The sequence below is a fragment of the Plasmodium brasilianum genome, chromosome 7, assembly GCF_023973825.1.
Source record: "Plasmodium brasilianum strain Bolivian I chromosome 7, whole genome shotgun sequence".
NCBI lineage: Eukaryota > Apicomplexa > Aconoidasida > Haemosporida > Plasmodiidae > Plasmodium > Plasmodium brasilianum.
Genome location: NC_090120.1, coordinates 806035 through 821936, shown reverse-complemented (window position 1 = coordinate 821936; position 15902 = coordinate 806035). Strand labels below are relative to the sequence as shown.

The 15902-nt window shown below is 27.3% G+C and overlaps 2 protein-coding genes across 2 annotated transcripts; both read right to left on the bottom strand.

Annotated features, from left to right (window-relative positions):
* Positions 1-1192: 1192 nt before the first annotated feature.
* Positions 1193-3660, bottom strand: MKS88_001892 (uncharacterized protein; the record flags this gene model as incomplete). The annotated part of the gene is made up of 2 exons (XM_067214859.1): positions 1193-2441; positions 3605-3660. 2 exons carry the CDS (start codon positions 3658-3660, stop codon positions 1193-1195), a joined length of 1305 nt encoding a protein of 434 aa, XP_067074195.1.
* Positions 3661-5168: 1508 nt separating this feature from the next.
* On the bottom strand, positions 5169-14438 carry MKS88_001891 (uncharacterized protein; the record flags this gene model as incomplete). The annotated part of the gene is made up of 1 exon (XM_067214858.1): positions 5169-14438. One exon carries the CDS (start codon positions 14436-14438, stop codon positions 5169-5171), a length of 9270 nt encoding a protein of 3089 aa, XP_067074194.1.
* Between the last annotated feature and the right edge of the window lie 1464 nt (positions 14439-15902).

Here is a 15902-nt window from a genome sequence, read left to right as displayed (position 1 = left end):
CATTTCATTTTATATGTTGTAACTCACCAGGTTACGTGCTCTCGTTCTATATACTTAGTCTGTGTCACTTTTACTCATCTTATGCCTTTTACTCTTTGTTCTTATACTGCTATAACCTGGTTGCATGTTTGCACAACAACGCACACAAGTGTGCATATGTGTATATATATATATGCGTATATATGAATATATATATACATGTGTGAGAACGTTTGTGTGCATATATACGCGCACATGTGCTTTTCATTTTCTTCAAACAAAATGCTTTATTTACATTGTAAAATGTTCAATTCGCGTGTTAATTTTTTTAAGAGAAAATTTTATTAAAAAAGGGGAAAAATAAATTAACGAAACAATGGCAAATAAAAGTGAGAAAAGCGAGAAAAAAAAAAAAAAAAAATATATATATATATATATATATATACATATAAACATATACACAATATTGTACAAATTAAACAAACAACGATATCCACATGTTAACACCTTTTTAAATGCACATCAATGAAAACGTGAACAAAATTAAAAAGTAAAATTGCCCATATTAATTTAAAAAAAAATAAAAAAAAAGGTAAAAATTAAGAAGTAAATAGTAAAAACTAAGAAGTAAATGGTAAAAATTAAAAAGTGAAAAGCGACATTAATTATAAACATTAAAAGGCAAAAAGTAAGGAGCAAATGTGCTAATGGTGTGTGCGCACGTACATAATAATATATATACACACATACATTTATACACACATACATTTATACATACATACATACATACATACAAACATTTATACATACATACATTTATACATACATACATACATTTATACATACATACATATATACATATATTTATAGAACTGTGAATTGGGGGCATTAAATTTGTTATTCTTTAATCATAATGGGAAAAAAAATAAAAAAATAAACGGCTAATTCAAAAATTAAAAAGGAATATTATAAAGTAAAAAAAACAACAAAATAAGCAGCAAAAAATAATGAGCATAAAAATAAAACGCAGTGAGTGGTCGAAATTTTTGGATCATAACATGATGACATAAAGATTAACAGTTTTTTGGGATGCATTTTTTTTGTGTGCAAGGCTTATATTTTAATAGGTACACACAACCCTCCCCTTATTTAAAATAAAATAGCACTAGCGCATCACTAATTGCATGGATGACGGGAATTATGGATCCCCAAACTAAATACACTCGTATTGATCCAAGCGTAACTCCCTTTTTAATCTATCTTCAATTTCATCTTTTCTATTTAGAAGTTGTAATTTATGCATTTTGATCTTTAAGGCGTTCATTTTGAAAAGTACACAGAGATAGGTCATTGAAAAAAGGAGAGGAAGAAAAACAATAACAAAAATTATCAAAAAAATTAAAATGATTGAATCTGTTGTGTTGATATAAAAATGAACATTTACAATATCCATTCCCTCGAAATCGTTTTCATCAGAATATAAACAAATTAAATAATTTTCATTCGTTTGCAAATCATCACTTTTTATAAATGGAATATAATACTTGGATGAAGTATCATCATAATAATTCGAAAAAAAATAATGTACTTTATTTTGTGTTAAATTCGTTTTGTCCTTTTTCTTTATCTTGTTTAAACCTCCTGCTCCCATTATAGCATAATTCCAAAATGCTGGGCATTTTAATTTTACTTTATCGTCATAATCTCGAGGAATTTTAATAAACACTAGTCGATTGTACGATGTTATATATTCGCCTTTAATATACATATTATATTCCCAGTTGGATGTTAAAAAAGATTGTGTATATATGATATCATATTTATTTACATTTCTTTCGATATCTATAGGGTAGGAATTAAATATAACTTTTCCTAAATAGGATACTAGTTCTTCATTAGATTTATAACAAACGTGTAAATCTAATAAAGGTTTTTCATCTTTTGATTTCTTTTTATTATTCGTATAATATACTACAGAATTGTCTGTATTAACTACGACAGGTATATTAAATAATAGAAATAGCTTTTCCAAATAACTCTGTGATAATTCAAAATATAAAAATAAATTTCTTATGCTATAATTATTTTCTTTATAACAAACTTTATAAGTACTTCCTGAGGAAAAAGTATTTTCTGGACATTTTAATGTTTCTTTTTTTATTAAATCTTTCTTATATACAAAAGCTAAACATACCATTTCATCATTCTCTTTTGGATAATCAGCCCAGTCTCCTGATATTTTCATAAAACTTTTTTTTTTTGGAAAAAATAATATTTTATCTTCACCATTATTTTTCAACACTTTAACTGTTATAGTCAATTCCTGTAATATCGGTTTTCCTACATATTTATATAAATATGTTTTGTCAATATGTTTTGTGAAATCATAGTATTTTATTTTTGTCACGTCCTGTGCATACTCGATTTTTTCAAAATCTTCACTTAAACAAAAGTAAAATAAGCTAAAATAAACAAGTACTAAGCGCAAAAAAATAAAAGGAGGAGGCAAAAACATACTCAATAACGATTAGCATTAGATTTGATAAAATAAGTATACACAATGTAAGGTAAAACTGGGAAATGGGGAAGCAGCTAATAAAGTCAAAAATAATTTTACGATTGCTTCAAATGGGGCGTAAATGTAAGCTGAGCAAAAAAAAACAAAAAATGAAAAAAAAAAGACTCCAAACTAATGGCTATAAACATTAAAAAAATATATATATACAGCAATACAAGGGAACTCTCAAAAGAGCAGCAAAAAATTGCCACTAATTTTTTGTATAACTCGCTAAATTATAAAATAAATGGTAGATTCGTGGTATTTTTGTGCACATATAATATGCAAAAACTTATATTCATACATATAAATACATATATATAATATATAAATATATACATATATATATTTATTCGTACATTCCCAATTTTTTAAATAATATTTTACTAAAAAAAACGTTATAATAATGTTTTGAAAATGGCATGCAAAAATTTTAACTTTAGTTAAAAGTTTGAAATGTATAGTTATACCATGTTATTAATTATCCATACATGTTTATAATATCACGTATGTTCATATATATATATAAATATATATCCTATTGCAATTTAACTTAATCTGCATCAGTTACCAATATTTTTTTATCTACATTTTGTTTAATTGAACTGAAATTTTTTTTTTTTTTTTATAAAATAAAATACATTTAAATTGACCATGCAGAGTAGTTTTTTATTTATATTAAATATCCTATTTACAGGTTAATTTTTCATTATTGAGAAGAAAGTTTTAAAATGGGTAGGAATAAAAAAAACAAAAAAAAAAAAAGAAAGTAAAAAAAGAAAAAATAGAAAATATAGAAAATATAGAAAATATGAAAGAAAATACATAAGAAAATAAGAAAAAAATAAAGAAAAATATAGAATTACGTTGAATACGCAAAATAAGCTATAACAACACGTATTTTTTGAAATCGCCATATTCTCTGCAGTGCATAATAATAATATAGGTGCTTTAAAGTAGAAGGCCGTATTAATGCAAATGTCGTATTATTACTTTTGGATTTCAAAAACCTGAAAAAAAAAAATATATGTATATACATATATATATATATATATTTATTATGTGTACTTTAATATCGAAGCTGTATCGTACATTTTATTTTCCTCGTGCGTTATTCCTCCCATACGTTTTATTTTTTCATGTACACTATTATATATAAATGCGTCTTTGTTAAAAGGCAATATTGTAAGAAAGGATGTTTCGTAGTTATAATTTTTGTTCTCTTAAATTTTAATGATAGAAGAAAATTTTGTGGGTTACGGTTTTCATTTTGATAAGGTGTTTATATAGTTTCAATTTATTTACGTATACATATATGTATATACGTATTCGCATTTTTACGATTTTTAACATATAAAAAAGAAGAAAAAGAATTCCTCATACACTTCTTTATAACCTCATTACATGTAAGTTATTTGAAAAAAATTTACGAACAAAAAAAAATGGTATAATTTAAATAATAAAACAATATAATGGGAAAGAGTTATGCGTTTGTTGGTATACATATAATGTATATATGAAATATATATATATTTATTTATATATATAAGTTCATGCGTATGTACATATGTATGGGTATATAAATGATATACACAATAATACCAATTAAACTTGGAAATGAAAACTCTGATGAAAAATATTTAATAGTTAACATATTACTTATTTTGTTTTATTATATTTTATTTTTGGGGGGCATAAGATAACCACATATAAAACGTTTACTTGATAAAAGTATAAAAATGCTGAGTATAAAATAAGTCCTTGACAAAAAAAAAAAAATAATAATAAATAGCCATAGACACATAGTCAGAGACATAGACAGACATAAACATAGGCACAAAGACATATAAATAGGCAGCCAGATGGGTAAATAGAGGGAAGCATTATTTTAAAAAAAGCTCCTTCTGAGATACAATTTTATATAAAACTGGTACATGAAATAATTTGGGGTATATATATATATATATATATTTTTCCACATTTTTTCATGACACAATAATAATGTTTTACATCTTCATTTATGTCATACAAAAAATATATATGCTATTCATTAATAGCAATACTTCATAAGAATTCATTAATGTGCATTTATACACATTTCTTTCTCAAAAGTGTAGTTTGTACGAGTATTAAACGGGCGCATTCTCTGTATGTTTTTGCATGTATATATATATGTGCATGTACGTATGTATATACATATCATTTATCCTGGGATATATATTTTTTCCTTTAGCGCTAAGTTAAAGCAGTTTTTAACACCCATACATGTCATTTTTGTAACGCTGTTAAGTTATATATCGCCTTTTAGCGCTTCAACTTTACTCTTTTCTAACTTGTAAAAAAATATGCACAGTAAAAAAGTTTTACTTATAAAATTGTTTCAAGTTGCAACTTCATTTATTCATGTGTCCAATCCCTTTTTTTTTTTTTTATAAATTTATTTTTGCACCTCCCCTAACCAATTAATATCAGCAAAGTGGGAACAAGTGCAAATACAAAAATATGCATATACATATATATACATACATGCTAGCAGATATGACCACATAATTTTTGGTCATTCATATGTGCGATATTTTTCCCCGTTGCCGCTTACCTTGCAAACGCTTGCTCATCGATTTATGCGCAAATATTACAGTTTATCCTTTTTTTCCAAAAAATATTTGAAGACGCATTTTTTTTCATTCTTCGAGTGTCGCAAAATATACAATATATTTTTGTCGTCCATGATATTTACATCAGGCATAAGGAGTTGAAACTCAGTTAAGAATTCCTTTTCTTGTGTTGTCAATCCAATGGATAAACATTCACAATACATATTTAATATATCCTTCCTTAATTTATATTCTTCTAATTCTAATATATCAAAATAGTTTTTATAACTAACTTGATAATTACCAATTGCATTTATTTCATTTAGTAAAAATTTATGATGTAATAATTCGGATAAAACTTTAAAGTCTTCTTTTGTTAACTTTTTGTTTTTTTTTATTTTTTTTTTTATTTTTTCAATTCTATATTTTTGTTTTTGTCCTAACATTTTGTACTTCAAACTGTCTTCTATATCACAGTAATCATGTACATATTGATTATTCTCATGTAGCATATCTTTTATTAATATATTTTTTCCGTTAATATTTCCCAACGAGCTGCTAGGCGTACATGTAGTATTTTTACCGAAGCTTTCCTTCTGTGTGAAGAAAGTATTATTATTATTAATACTGATACTCTGGTTACTATTTCCATTGTTATTATTGTTACTACTTCTATCATTACTTCGATGTATTAGATCCTTTTTAAAATTATTCTTTTCAAAAAAATGTTTATAATTATTATAAACCTCCTCTATATCGTCATCTTCTTCATAACACTCTTCTTTTTTACAGCGTATAATACTACCTCTACTATTATTATTAGTATTGTTACTATATTGCTTTTCTTCATACTCCTTTTTTAAATCTTCATAATTGTAATAATTCTTAATTCTATTAGTGTGTTTGTCTTTATATTTTGTGCAACTCCTCTTTTCGATTACTTCTTCAAATTCGTCCTCAACTTTTATTTTGAAATTTCCTTTTTTTTGATTTTGTTCCTCCTCAAAAATTTCAATAACTTCTTCAATCTTCTTTTGTTCTTTATCTTCTTCTTTCATATCGTCCTCACCGTTCTTTTTTTTCTGTTTCTGTTCCTGCTTCTGCTCCTGCTTTTCTATTTCCACTTCATCACAGTCAATACAACTGTATACATTATTTTCTATACCTTTAACTTCTTTCCCTTTTGCTACAACGTTATCTTCATTTCCTTCTTCACATTCCTTCTTCACAGTTAACTGTTTTTCTTCAGTAAAAATATTCTTTTGCTCTTTGGGTTTCGTCCCTTCCTCAACATCAACGGCAACACCATTTTGTTGCCCCTCCACATTTACTATTTCTTGTTTTACCGTCTCTTTGTTTATTTTAATCTCCTTTTCATTATCATTATCATCTTCGTTTTTGTTTCCGTTTTCGTTTTTCTCTTCGTCTTCTTCGTCTTCCTCTTCCTCCTCCTCATCCTCTTCTTCCTCCTCATCCTCGTCATCATCCTCATCGTCATATTCATCAATGTCATCCTCCTCATCTTCATCTCCCATATGAATATAACTTTCTTCATTTTTCCTTACTGCATATATGTGTTCTTGCATAGGGAAATGTACGAATTTATGCTTATCATTTTCTATATTTTCTAATTTTTCCAAATTTCTCAATTTTCCAAAAATTTTCAAATTTCCCCCATTTGCTTCTACAATATCCTCATTCATATCCTGTTCTTCAAATTCTGAACTTGGATCTGTATCCCTTTTCTTCTCATCTAGTTCTTTATCAATTCCTATTACATCTTCAATTAGGTTATATTGTTCATCTTCATAGTCAAGCTCCTCATAATTGCTACCACCTTCTCTCACTCCTTCTCCTACCCCTCCTTGTCCTATCTTTGCAAGATTACTATGTACATTCGTCATTTCCTCCCCCAATTGTTTCCTCTCTTGTTCGACCTTCTGACATGTTCCCTTCCATTCCGCTTCCTCCTCCCCTGTATATGTTACCTTTATTTCTTCATTTTGCTCCTTTAAGCATTTTTCATTTTGGGAAAAATTATTAACACTGTCATCCACTAAGAGGTCCAGATTTTCGTCTGTGTTTTTTTCCACTTGGTCATTTATATTCGAAATTAAGTTGTTACTATCTTCCTTTTTGTTTTCGTCTTTTTCAAAAATATAAAATTTGTGCTTTATGAAATTTATTTTATAATTAAAATAGTTCATTTTGTTCTCACTGTTATATTTTCCTCCATCTATTTCTTTCCCTTCACGAGTATTACTAGTAATATCTTCTGTGTCACCAATTTTTTCGCTTTCTCCCAGTTCTTTTGCCTCTTTTGCTTCTTTTTTCCCTACTATTGTGTTTTCCTTATATGATTCCCCTTCCACCTCCAAGAGCTGATTAACCGCGGCGGAACAGGATGAGGAAGCAGCTGATAATGATAACTTTTCCTCCTCTGATATACCATTATTTTGTTGCCTATCTGATTTGCCGCCATTTTGCTGCTGTTTTGCTGTGCCGATTTGTTCCTCCTCCGCTTTTTCCTTACTGCTAGCATTTTCTTCTATTCCATTATTTGTGTGATCTTTCCCATTTGGAAAACAAAGATTTTTCTTCTTTCCATTTTTTTTATCTTTATTTTTGTTTTTTTTAAATACTTGCATAAAATAAATATTTTTTGTATTTTTTTTTTCAACGAAAAAATTTTTAATAAATTCTTTGTTTTCCTGGGAATGCATTTTCTCCTCAAGGAAATAGTTTACACACATTTTGGTGTTATATATATTATATGTTGTCTTATCTGAATATAAATCATAAATATTAGCATTCATTTTATTTTTTATTTCTTTTTCTATATCACTAATATATTCTATATCGTTTTCTCTTCTTCTTAATTTTTCCATAATACAATTGATAGTATATTTTCGTCTTTCTAATTCTAGTATATTATTAATTATACTCTCATCTTTATTTTCTAGGTTTATTGTACCGGCAAGAATATTATGTACTTTAATTCGATCAAATTCAATATTGTTATAAATGTCACTTTCATCATCTTCATTGTTATTATTACTATTATTATTGTTATCACAACTGTAGTTATTACTGTAGTTATTACTGTAGTTATTACTGTGATTATTACCGTAGTTATTACCATAGTTATTACTGTAGTTATTACCATTATAATTATTCCTATTCCTATTACTGTTATAGCTTTTAATGTTATCATTATTGTTATTAATATTGTTATTACTATCATCATCGTCGTCGTTATTATTATTAGTAGTAGACGTAGTACGCTTCTTACTATTCCCTCTTTGCGCTCCTGATATTTTTCCCAATTTCATTTTTTTGGATATAATATTTTCAATTTGTGATATTTTTTCTAATTCATTTTTATTACAAAGAGTGTTATCACTGTAATTATAACTGTAATTGTATTTGTTATTTTTATTTTTTTTTGCAGAAAAATTATATTTATTATACATATAATACTCATTTTCTTTATCACTCATTTCTTCTATTTTCTTTTTACTGCAATGCAATAAATTTCCATGCGTATTCTTCTTTCCTAGTGCATCATTACACTTAAGATACTTATATTGTGGGAAGCATTTTTTTCCATCTCTGCCGTCGTCACTGCTTCGGTCATCACTCGCGTTTATACTCCCGCTTAAACTTTCGTCATCGCTTATATCATCACGTACATCATTCCTATGGTGAATATCATACTTGTAAAACATAGTACTTTTTTTTATATTTTTATTAGGGCATCTTTGTGCAATATTGCTGTTCATCCTCCTTTCTTGAATGTAAAACTTATTGACCTTTTTGTACTTAAGGGAGGTTGATGATAAATTTTGCGCATGCGCTTTAAAAGTGCTCTCTTTGTAATTTTCTATCATCCTTTTGTGGTCATTATACATGATATGTTCACCTCTACCTCCTCTATTTAAATCATGGACAACGTTAAATTTTTTTTTTTCATTTTTCCTCTTTTCCAAATGCACGCAGCTAATGCTATCACTATTTATATTATTACAAATAGTACTATTTATATTGTTATTTACGCAACTGTTTATACATTTGTTTATACTACTATTAATATGATTGTTTACACTGTTTTTTACACTACTGTTCATATTAATACGCATATTACTGTTCATAGCACCGTTTAAATTAAAATTGTTTCTTCTGTTTATAGCGCAATTATCGTCATCATATAGTAAATATTTATTTTCATAAGCTTTTTCCACATCTATTATATAACTAACCATTTGATCATCCTTTTTTTTTTCTAAAGATAATATAGGGTTAACACTTCTATCCCTATTTCCTATTTCGTTGTAAAAATTTAATATAGCATTTTTATTTTTCATCATTTTTTCCTTCTTTCTATCATAATCTGACGACTGTTCATAAAGTGCACCATTTTTTCCATATAAATCATCCAGGTCGATAATATTATTCATAAATTTTTTGTTTTTATTTCCATTATTTAATTTTTTGTAAATTATGTATTTATTTTCATTCATTTTTCCCTTACATATGTTTCCACCATCGTTACATATATTTCCGCTAATAATGCCATTGTTATTATTGCAGTTCCTCCAACTGACCACATTATTCCTATCCGAAAATTTTCTATTTTTTTTTTCCAATGGTAATAAACCCAGCATTGTTGAATTATTTTTTTCTACTTCATGAAAATTGATTATTTCGTTTTGCGTTTTTAAATTTCTAATTTTACTCATTTTGTCGAAGCCATAAAACTTAGACGGTGACTCACGAAAATTTTTACTACTATAATTGCTACTATTGTAATTGTTGAAAACTTTATTTATGCTCGCATTACTGCTCGCGTTACTGCTTGCACTACTGCCAATACGATTTCCCGCGTTATTGGTAGTACGATAGCTAACACGATTGCCCATATTATTGGTAGTACGACTAATAATATTATTTCCGATATTACTTCCAGTACTGTTGCTGATATTATTATCATTATTTTGAAAAACAGAGTTGTTAAACTGCTGGAAATATTTGTTTAATAATACATTGGTGCGCAAATGATCAATTAATTTTCTTTTTGAATTTACTTCATTTTTTTTAACTATTTCTATTTTTTTACATACACTTACTTTCTGCCTACTCATCATATGGCAATCACTTGTAGCATTTCCCATTCTGGTAACGGCAGCAGCTGAAGATGATGAAGACGGTATACCCGTGGGAGAACTCGGAATGTTGTTGTAGCGATGATAACTGAAATCATCGCGCACATTCTTTAAGCTAAACAATTCCCCGGATTTGTGTTTACTGCGGTAGTAATGCGCGTCAGTGTTATTATTATTACTGTTGTCGTTATTTGCACTGTAGTTATTTGCACTGTAGTTATTTGCACTGTCGTTGTTTGCACTGTCGTTGTTTGCACTGTCGTTGTTTGCACTGTCGTTGTTTGCACTGTCGTTGTTTGCACTGTCGTTGTTTGCACTGTCGTTATTTGCACTGTCGTTGTGACCACTGTATTTGTTATTCCAAATGTGCTCATTCAAACTGTTAATATTTGGCAAGGACCTAAACGTACCCTTGAAGAGATTCACATTGTGGTCCGTTAAAATTGATGATTTTTTCCCATTTATATTATTATCTTTTAATTTTGTGTCAAAATAAGTACTCATTAAGCTATTTTGATAAAAATCCTTTCTTCTAACATTTTCATAATTATTTTTCCCAATATTTCTGCTCTCTTTTTTAAAAAATTTATTCCAAATATTGTTTTTTCCTTGGGACATATTTTTAAATTTTGTCTTTTCCAAATTTCGCATAACTGGTACGTGTTCTTCTTCGATATTTTTCCTACAGTCCGAAAAATTTCTCTTTAACTTCATTTCATTGCTATACAGGTAACGACGATCTTTGTTGTAACGTCGATTAAATAAATGCTTCCAATCATAGTCGTTATTGTGGTTAAGACTAAAGTCCGCACTGTAGTCCAAGTTGTCGTCACTATTGTAATCAAAGGAAGTGTTATTAAAAATGTTAAAATATTTTCTTCTATTTTTTTGAAATTTTGGAATATTAGAGCGATTATAACTTGGAAATAAAAATGGTACATCTTCATTCACTTGTTCATTTATCTCCTCATCCGCATCAACTTCCGCATCAACATCAACTTCCGCATCAACATCAACATCCGCATCAACATCCGCGTCAACATCCGCATCAACATCCCCATTTTCATATAAATGCTCATGATTACCTTTTTCCCTATATAGGCTCTTAAAAACACTTTTCTTTAACTTATCATTTCCCGAATCATAACACGTGCATTCCGAGTTCCTTCCGTTCATTATATTTAGTTCCTTATTGTAATCATAAATTTGCTTATCGCTGTTAAATAAGCTATAATCATGGAAAAGGTCATATTTCTTACTTATCTTGCACATTTCGTCACACTTCCTTTTAAATGTTCTCTTTTTAATCATAATATTATTTAAATGTGGACTGTCAGTACTACCCCCTCCGTTAATACTACCATTTATTTTACTACCTCCTATTTTATTGTCGCTCATATTGTTACGACTATTATCATGGTAAATGTCGCTAATACAGTGGTTGCTGTGTTTACTTCCTCCAGTATTATATATAAACTCCTCTGAACATTCTGGGCTTCTCTTATGCCTGCTTTTATTAATAGTATTATTTAACTCGTCATTAAAAATACAATTTTTTGTAAATGAATAATTAACACAGTTCTTCCCTTTCTTAATGCCTATTTTACACGATTCAGTATTGTCATAATTTAATTTGTTATGAAAATAATTTCTTTTTGATAACATGACAGAACTGTTAGTAGCACAAACTCTTATGATATCTTTCTCATTGAACAAAGAGTTTTCTATATCTAAATTGTTTTTCTTTAATGGTGGTACACTATTACTATCATAATTGTCATCACTAACACATACATTTTCTTTTTCCATTTTTGGTATGGTGTGTAACATTGAATAACATTTCTGCATGTATTCTTTATTACGACAAATATCAGAAGTACCTACATTATTTAAATAATAATTATCATTTGAAAAATATTTCATATGTTTTCTAAACTTTTCCTTGTCATTTATATGGTCGTCTAAATAATAATCTCTTTTATTTGAACTGTTTGTAGCTCCCCTTCTTCGATCCTTCCTTGGGTTCACACTGTGGATACCTCTCGGACTACCATTGTTCAGTATCTTTCCAATACCATCACCCATATCTCTGTCATTGTCAACATCTCTGCCACCTCTACCAACCCCCCTATCATCGTCCACTCCTACCCCCCCGTAACCCTCTCCCTTAGGTAAAACTCGATAGCTCCTTGGTAAAACATTCTTGATACCAAAATTGCTAAACGAATCTTCATTCGTTTTGTCTATACTTTTCATATATGAATAGCTTCTAACAGAGTTCTGGTCGCTTTTACTTTCCTCTGGATATTTTTTATTATTTACTTTTTGCATATTCTTTCTTTGGAGAGGGGCATTTTTATCATCTCTATCATGTTGTCCATTTATCAAGTAATCATTCTTCCTATATTTAGCATTTGCCTCGTATTTGGATTTATTTGTTATAACAGAGTAGTTTTCCCATTTGTCGTATCTTTCCCTTGCGCTACTTCTATATCTATCAGTAGGATTTTTTAACATCTTTCGAATGTTGCGCATATTCTGATTTCCCTGGTTGTCGTGGCTGTCACAGTTGTCTCTGTTTTTGTGATAGTTTCGATTGCTGCTAATTATTTTACTGTCGAAATATTCCTTTATCTCGTAAGGAGAATTGTACGAATTCAGGCTTTCATGTCGATTGTTGAAATTTATAAATGTGTCCTCATTTTCTTTTCCTTTTTGTTCTTCTCCTTCTGCTTCCCCTTTCCCTTCCTTTTCTCCCTTTCCCTCACCCTCTCCTACTCCTTCATCATTAGTTGATATAAATTTTGAAATTTTCGAAAAAAAATTTTTTAATAAGAATTTCTCATAGTAAAACATGTTTTCATCATATGTGGCTTTTTCAATATTACCTTCTTCCTTTTCTTTTTTACCAAAATTTTTTCCAAATTTTTCTTCTACTTTTTCTTTCCCTTCTAAATCTTCCTCTTCCATATTTTCTTTTCCTTCTATGTGTTTTTCCTTTCCTTTTTTCTCTCCTTTTGGATCTTTTATCATTTCATTTCTCTGCCCTTCTCCTTCTCTTTCTTGAGACTGACCTATTTTTTTTTTTCTTCTTTTTCCCCATCCATCTTCTTCTTCTCTTGCCTCTTCCTTTGCCACCTCTTTTACCACTTCTTTTGCTTCTCCCTTTTCTCCCTCCCCTTGTTTATACTCAACGGTACATTCCCCCCCTTTACCTCCAAACGTTGTGAAATTTTCCTTTTTTGACAAAGGCTTATTTATGCCAAATATGTCAAAGGTGTCATAATCATCATTATATTCTAAATTATGAAAGGAGTCTAGTAAATTAGAAACATTATCTATATTTTTATTTTGCGTTGAGGTATCATGAAAAGTGTTATTTAAATTATTCATGTATTCATCATTGTCGTATATTCTTTCATCCATTTTTTGGTTTCTTGAACAAGTTAAATATTCCTCTGCTGGTAATATAGATGACCGTGATAATGTAAAATAGTTCTTATCTAATAAGCTGCTACCATTTTTTAGGTCACTTTCAAACAGTGCATTATTGTCATAAAATAATTTCACACAGTTATAACAGTTTCTATTGCTATTATTATTGTTACTATTACTGTTGTTGTTACTGTTACTATTACCATTATGATTATTATTACTATTGCTATTATTACTATTGCTATTATTACTATTGCTATTAATTTTATTACTATTATTTTTATTAATACTATTATTTTTATTACTATTATTTTTATTACTATTATTTTTATTACTTCTATTATTTTTATTACTGCTATTATTTTTATTATTGTTGTTGCTGTTTGAGTCTAAGTCTTGTTCATCATTCTCTGCATACAATTCATTATCATAGATTGTGAGATCTTTTTTTTTACTCGATCCAAAAAGGTGCTTTCTGTTTTGCAAATTTTCATTTGCCGTTGATTTCTCATTCGTAGTTAGATCATTATTATAACTGTCATTATTGCTGTTATTGCTATTATTTCTGGTATTGCTGTTACTGCTGTTGCTACTGTTATTGCTGTTATTTCTGTTGTTATGACTGTTTTTTTTTTTTGCATACTTGGAATAAAATGACCCAAAAAAATTAAAATTGCTTTTTATTATTTCAGTTTTTGGTGAGTTATGCATGCTTTTTAAACAACTGTTTTTTTTTTTTTAAATATGGGGTTAATGGTATAAACAAATAAAAAAAAACAAAAACGCATACAAGAACGTATATACATATATATATATAAATATATATATATATTTATGTTTATACATACATGCGTGCGTATTATACCTATTTTTTTCTAAAAAAACAGCTTATATTTTATATATTATACATATATAAATATATATACAAAATACTTATAAGATTATATACATTCAAGTATACATATTGTATAAACATTTTTCTTATTTTCTCATAAGAAGATAATTATGTTTCATTGTCCTTATTTATTAAAATAAATAAGTACCACCCAGCCAATAGACAACGTTTTAAAAATATCATACAAATATTACGGATGTCGGTATTTTTAGACTAGTTATAAAAAAGAAAATAAAATAAAAATAAAAAAATAAAAAAGCTGTAAAACAAAATATTTTTAATGCATATATGATATATATAATATATATATTATAAATATACATATACATACATGTACTAGCAAAAATATATATATATATACATACAATTATCTAAATTATAATAACATTTAAGCTGGTACATATTAGCAGTAGATTATTCCGTAAGGTTATGCGTTCGTCTCTACTTATTAGTGCCTCCTTTTATTTAAAACATAACATTATACATTATAAAAAAAAATAATTAAATAAATAAATAACTAAATAAATAAATAAATGAATAAGGGAATAAATGAATGAATGAATAACTGGATGAATAAATTAATGAATGAATAAATAGAAAGATAAAAGAATGAATAAATTTTGGAAAAACAATAATGCGCACGAAAAGATACTGCTTCTTAAAAAGATCGAGAGTAAGAATATATTTTATTATAGTTAATATAATTACACATTGTATTAATCTTTTAATATTTGCAATTTTAAAACAATAAACAATATTTATTTTATTTTTAGCTCGATTCTAATGAGAAGTTAAAAGAAAGAAAAAAAAAAAAAAAAAAAAAAAAAAAAAGTAATGTCATGGCTTTAAGAAAGATATATATATAATATATTTTTATATTTTGTTTTATTTTAAATGCTAAAAAGATTTATTCACGCGACTAAATAACAATAATATATTTTCGTTTATATGTCATATAAATTGTAAACATGTTCAATGTTTTTTGCTAAGTATCAAAAGAAAATATGCCATTGAATATGTATACAGATATATGCATATATATATTTATATATATATATATATATTATATTTTTTTTTTTAAAATGTAATTAAAAAATACATATTATATTTATGCATATAATACATATAATATTATAAATATATATTATAAGTGATGAATATTGAATAATATAAAAAAAAAAAAAAAAAAAAAGTTCTATATATTGGGTAATTTTAATGTAGTACAGAAATAATCTTTAAAAATAAAAAATATTAAACATTGACAGAACAAGAAGATTTAT